Below are 6445 nucleotides of genomic sequence, written 5' to 3'. Positions count from 1 at the left end.
TTTGAACAGAAGAGGCTAAAGAGGAGAGGGTGGGAGTAGTGCATGAAGCTAATGCACAGCTGCAGCTGCTTCCCATATGTCTCTACGAAATATTTAACTTTTTTTGTTTGTTTGTTTGAGATGAAGTCTCATTCTGCTACCCAGGCTAGAGTGCAGTGGCGTGATCTCGGCTCATTGCAACCTCTGCCTCCTGAGTTCAAGCAATTCTCCTGCCTCAGCCTCCCAAGTAGTTGGGATTACAGGCATGTACCACCATGCCCGGCTAATTTTTGTATTTTTAGTAGAGATGGGGTTTTACCATGTTGGCCAGGCTGGTCTCGAACTCCTGACCTCAGGTGATCCGCCCACCTTGGATTCCCAAAGTGCTGGTATTACAGGCGTGAGCCACCGTGCCTGGCCCCTAAGAATTAATACATTTGTATGTGAAGAATAATGACACTGTGATAGGCAGAACAAAACTTACGATATAATCTTAAAACTAGCCGGGCGAAGTGGTGGGCGCCTGTGGTCCCAGCTACTCGGGAGGCTGAGGCAGGAGAATGGCGTGAACCCGGGAGGCGGAGCTTGCGGTGAGCTGAGATCCGGTCACCGCACTCCAGCCTGGGCGACAGAGCCAGACTCAGTCTCAAAAAAAAAAAAAAAAAAATCTTTACCATCAAAGAGCTTCTATATGCGACAATGAGTGCCAATAAGAGATGTGAGGTCACAATACTATAAAGATACTTTAATTGTATTGAGGGTGTTCCAGAAAGTCTTCAAAGAGGAAGAAACAGATCAGGAGGGAGAAACAGGATCAATAAACTACATTTATTGACTACTTACTGGACACATCATATAGAAAAAAGATAGGGTGGGGGCAGGTAAGAACTTGAAGAAATTAAATATATACATTAAGTTTATCACTAATTCTAACTACTAGAGAAGTACAAAATTTGTACAAGTAATACTTTATAATGAAATGCTGATGCCTGTCAAAAGGGTAATAAGCTATACATATACTACAATAAACATTTTTTAAAATTGCGCTTAATATCATAGAATTTCCTTAAAATGGGTTGGTAAAATGGTAAAAATGTATATGCATCCATTCTTACACATGTACTTTCCATTAAAGATTGCTTAAATAGTACAAATTCCTATTGCTGAGAAATTCATGGTCAACAGCTATATATGAAGTTCCTCTAAGAAACGTCATAGCATTTGCAGTAAGTCCATTTCTCCAGTGAAGCCCACCTTATTTTCAGTTTAGCTTACTACCAAGTTCTCATGAGAACTGTTTATATGTCTTTTGCTTGGTCATCTTCTTCAAGTTTTCTGATTTCATTTTTTAAACAATTTATAGTTTCACGACTTGCTTTTAATCTCTCCTTAAGCTCTGCAATCTCAAAGCTTGTTTTTTTCTTAGCAGCTTCTAATTTTTCTCTGGTTTTCACTTCAAGCTCTGCAACTAAAGAAAACAAATATTTTACTAAAGTATTTTTCTCACATGTTTAAGATATATGATAGGGTAATAAATATGGCATTTCCTGGCGACAATGTTTCCATGATGAAATATGGATAACTTAAGAATTACAACATTAAACATGGGTGTAGGTTGGGGTAGGGGAAGAATGTCTGAATTCCCAAGAGAGGATCTAAGATGTTTACTACAACTAAAAATGAAATTCTGATCACCAACTCATAGTTAAAATTTTAAGACATAATGTCCTTTTTTCCATACACATACTAAGATTGAAATAAGGGGGCACACAAACCCAAGATATATCAGCTAGTAAGAGGTGACTGGGTGCAGTGGCTTATGCCTGTAATCTTAGTACCTTGGGAGGCTAAGGCAGGTGGATCACTTGAGGCCAGGAGTTCGAAACCAATCTGGCCAACATGGCAAAATCTTGTCTTTACCAAAAATACAAAATTAGCAGGGCATGGTGGTGCACACCTGTAATCCCAGCTACTCTGGTGGCTGAGGCATGAGAATCACTTGAACTTGGGAGGCAGAGGTTGCAGTGAACTAAGATGTTGCTAGTGCACTCCAGTCTGGGCGACAGAGTGAGAGTCTGTCTTAAAGGAGGTGGCCGGGGGCGAGGAGAGAAGTGCTAACTACACGTATTCTTAAATTTATATACAGGTGAAACTTTTTTTTTTTTTTTGAGATGGAGTCTCGCTCTGTCGCCCAGGCTGGAGTGCAGTGGCACAATCTCAGCTCACTGCAACCTCTGCCTCCAAGGTTCAAGCAATTCTCCTGCCTCAGCCTCCCGAGTAGTTGGGACTACAGGTGCATGCTGCCACGCCCGGCTAATTTTTTGTATTTCAGTAGAGAAGGGGTTTTACCATGTTGCCCAGGCTGATTGCGAACTCCTGAGTTCAGGCAATCCACCCTCCTTGGCCTTCCAAAGTGCGGGGTTACAGGCGTGAGCCACTGCACCCGGCCCAGGTGAGACTTTTATAAACAAAATCACACTATCAAAACAAGCAAATACCTTTTTTTTTTCAAATAGGTAGGAATAACTGCTAAAAGCTGAATCCCAGCTCTGCAACTTACGAGTTGTGACACTGTAAGCTACTTCACCTATGTTCCTCACTTATGAAACAGAAATGATAATGGCAAATACTTCATAATATTATTTGTTGAGAAAATTTTTGAGACAGGATCTTACTCTGTCACCCAGGCTGGAGTGCAGTGGTGTGATCTTGGCTCACTGCAAACTCTGACTCCTGGGTTCAAGCGATCCTCCCACCTCAGCCTCCCAAGCAGCTGGGATTACATGTGTGAGCCACCACACCCAACCTGTTAAGAAGACTTAATGAATTAATTTATGCAAAGTACCCAGAATACTGCCTGGTACAGAAAAAGCCCTATCAACTATTGTTATGAGAACAGAGAAACATTAAATGATATTTGAAACTATCCAAGACAAAGTACTAAAGAAACATTACTGCAAAACAGGACACATCTATTTAAATATGCCACTTGGATATGTAGCATGATGTTTTACAAAGAAAAATATCTTCTTGTGTCTAACATTTCCATCTTGTGGACATTTTTGGTAACTGCTGCTGCTCGCTATTAAAGTAGACTTATATTTTGGTGGGAAAAAACCCAACTACGGAATCAGAAAAGACCTGAGTTCAAATAAACCCCTGCTCCCTTATTAGCTGAATACTGACATTTCTAAGGCTCCATCAATCTCTTTGTCTATATGATACAGTTAAAACTAGGTATTTCTCAGAGGATTTACAAGGATTACATGAAGTAATTATATGTAAAGCATCTAACACATAAAAAACATGCAATAAATATTAATGAGTTCTCTCCTTATTTTGCTCATTGCTAGCGACTTGCTTTTAGTGACTGCCAAAACAATTCATATTTTACTTCGTAATTCTTTTAAAAATTGTATTTATACATAGGTAGTACATACAAGATTACAAATTAAAAGGTTAAAAACAGTAGATAGTGAAAAAATATGCCCTTCTACTACACTTGTTCCCCAGCCTGCCACGATCAATCAGTGCTTCTTCCCAGAGATAATCACTGTTGGGTTCTCTGATATCTTCCCAGAAATAATCACTGTTGGGTTCTCTGATATCTTCCCAGAAATAGTCTGCTGATATACAAAGCATATACCCAAGTGCAGTTTCTTCTTCTTCCCAACACAAGTGGTATCATTCTATACACACTGTTTTGCACCTTGCTGTTTCACTTAACATTATACGTGGAAGCTCATCCTATAACACAGAGCTGTCTTATTCTTTTTAATGACTACAGAGGACCTAATTGAATGGATATACACAATTCATTTAGTCTGCCCCCTACTGATGTACATTCAGAGTATCTCCATTTTTTCTTTTACAAAAAATGCAATAATGTGTATGCTGTGAATAATCATTTTAGTATATTTGTAGGATAAATTCCTAGAAAAGAATATATATGTACTTGTAATTCTGGAAGAATGTTAAGCAACTCAAAAGGATCTACCAATTTATAATCCCATTAGCATTGTGTCTGTTTCCCTACTGCATCAACTTTTTGGTCTTACCTAACCTGAAAGGTTAAAAACAGTATTTCAGTGTAGTCTTAATTTGCATTCATCTTATTACTACTGGGGCTGACTCATCTTTTTTATAATGTTTGAGACATTTCTCCCTTTCTACAAATGATCTGTTTTCCCTTTGCTCATTTTCCTATTGGGTTATTGGCCTTTCTTATTGATTCATAAGAGCTATATACAGCTTTATAACAGTAGTCCCCCCTCATCCATGGTTTCATTTTCCATGCTTACAGTTACCCACTGTCAACAGTGGTCTGAAAACAGGTGAGTACAGTAGAATAAGATTTTTTGGGGGGTGGGGTGGGGGAAGAGCACACATTTACATAACTGTTATTAGAGTTCATTGTTATAATTCTATTTTATTAATTATCATTGTTAATCTTTTATTGTGCCTAATTTATAAATTAAACTTTATCATAGGTATACATGTATAGGAAAAAACAGTATATAGGGCTTGGTACTATCTGCAGTTTCAGGCATCCACTGGGGTTCTTGGAACGTGTCCTCTCCAGATAAAGGGGGACTACAGTATGCTAAGAAACTAGTCATGTGTGACATGAGTACATTTTCTATGGCTTGTCAGTCTTTAGAGTTTGTTCCCAGTGCTTTTTACTATGCAGAAATTTGTATTCCCCTGTACCCTCTCTCCCCACATCAATTTAAAAAACACACTGAATGATATGCACTTTGTTAGATGCTGGGCTACAGAGGCAGGAAACAGGTAAGAAAAAAATGCACTAATGTCATGAGGTAATCATAGGGAACGACAAGAGTAGATGGGATTCAAATCAAGTAGAAAGGGTGAGTTTTATGAAGGGGGGCTGCTTGGTAGTAGTAACATCTAAACTAAATTTTAAACAATGAGAAAGGAGTTAGGTAAATGAAGTGGGCATACAGGCCCAGGAAGCAGCATAAAAACAAGGAGTCCTGTATAGCTATAAGTGGTAGTTTTAAAACTAGCCAGGGAGACCTGATTAACTCAATTGTCAGAAGGATGGCATTCACTGTAGATGTAACATAGATTCATGTTGTTCGATTCGTGATACTTTTATTTTTGACAACTTGTAAGACTGCGAAGGGCACTAGATGTTTGGAAGAAGACATGAGTTAGTTAGCAATGAGATCCTGGGGGAAAACATTTTAAAACTTCTTTTAGCTTGTTCCAGTGTTCTGCTTCCTATGTGTTAAATGCTTACACAAAAAAAGAAAAGTTTCTGTTTTTAATTTCCCAATGAAGTCTCAATTTCGAGAAAACAAATCCAAAGAATTACTACTTTTACAAAGTCAGTTCAAATTACTGGTTAGGAGACAGACTATCAGGCTTTTTACAACTTATTAATTAAGCGGACAGATTTGGGGTTTAAAATGCAGGCTCTACTGGGTAATTTTGGGCAAGTTATCAAATCTTTCTAGAGTCTTTACCTACAAAATGGTGCTAGTCATAGTATCGTCCTCCTAGGATTATTTAGAGTATTCAACAAGTTAAGAAAGGGAAAGTGCTTGACAGGTACATAGTAAACTCTCAGTAAGTGTTCACTATCATTTTTATTACTTCTTGAAGAAGTAACTAAAAAGCTAGATCATTAGTGCTTAAATAAACTTCCAATATACTCCATAATAAATATTCTCTATAAAAATACTATTAAATTTTTGGAGCCTAAGTTCTGAGGACTGCCGGGGATCAAGTTCTGATTCTACTACTAACTAGCTGTGTGACCCTGGGCAAGTTTCTTAACCTCCTTGTACCTTGGTTTCCTTTTCTAAATATTACCTAATAAAGTTGTTATAGAATTAAGTGAGTTTATATATACACAGACTCAGAGGAGTACAAATACTAAGCACTGAGTAAGTCTGATATTTTATTATTACTAAATATTGACTATCATATGCCCTCAAATTGTTAAAACTATACATACATTTTTTAGACCTTTGATTAACATTCCCAGATAGCTTTCCTAAAAAGCTAAATTTATACTCACAAAACAATTCATGAGAATGCAAAGTTTACCATATTCTTAATCAGTACAACTATTAAAAATTCCTGGCTGGCACGGTGATTCGTGCCTGTAATGTCAGTACTTTGGGAGGCTGAGGTGGGAGAACCCTGCCTCTACAAAAAAAAAAAAAAAAAAAAAAATTGCCAGACGTGGTGACACATAACTGTAGTCCTAGCTACTGCTTGGGAAGCCAAGGCAGGACGATCATGTGAGCCCACGAGTTTGAGGCTGCAGTGAGCTATGATCACGCCACTGCAACCCAGCCTGAGTGACAGAGTGAGACCCTGTCTCTAGGGGGAAAAAAAAAAATCCTTTTGCTAATTTGATAGGACAAATGTAGTCATTCATTACTGTTTGGTTTGCATTCTTTTTTTTTTTTTTTTTTTTTTGAGGGCGTCT

At 38.1% G+C, this 6445-nt stretch overlaps 1 protein-coding gene across 2 annotated transcripts in view; it reads right to left on the bottom strand.

Annotated features, from left to right (window-relative positions):
• Nucleotides 1-789: 789 nt before the first annotated feature.
• Nucleotides 790-6445, bottom strand: part of YEATS4 (YEATS domain containing 4) — a 25227-nt gene continuing 19571 nt past the window's right edge. For both annotated transcript variants that reach the window (XM_025400976.1, XM_025400977.1), the window contains one exon: nucleotides 790-1447. In XM_025400976.1, the coding sequence (XP_025256761.1) occupies nucleotides 1278-1447 (170 nt within the window). In that variant the 3' untranslated portion in view covers nucleotides 790-1277. The remainder of the gene's footprint in view (nucleotides 1448-6445) is intronic.

Source organism: Theropithecus gelada, chromosome 11, assembly GCF_003255815.1.
Source record: "Theropithecus gelada isolate Dixy chromosome 11, Tgel_1.0, whole genome shotgun sequence".
Lineage (NCBI taxonomy): Eukaryota > Metazoa > Chordata > Mammalia > Primates > Cercopithecidae > Theropithecus > Theropithecus gelada.
This window is presented reverse-complemented; position numbering and strand designations above follow the sequence as displayed.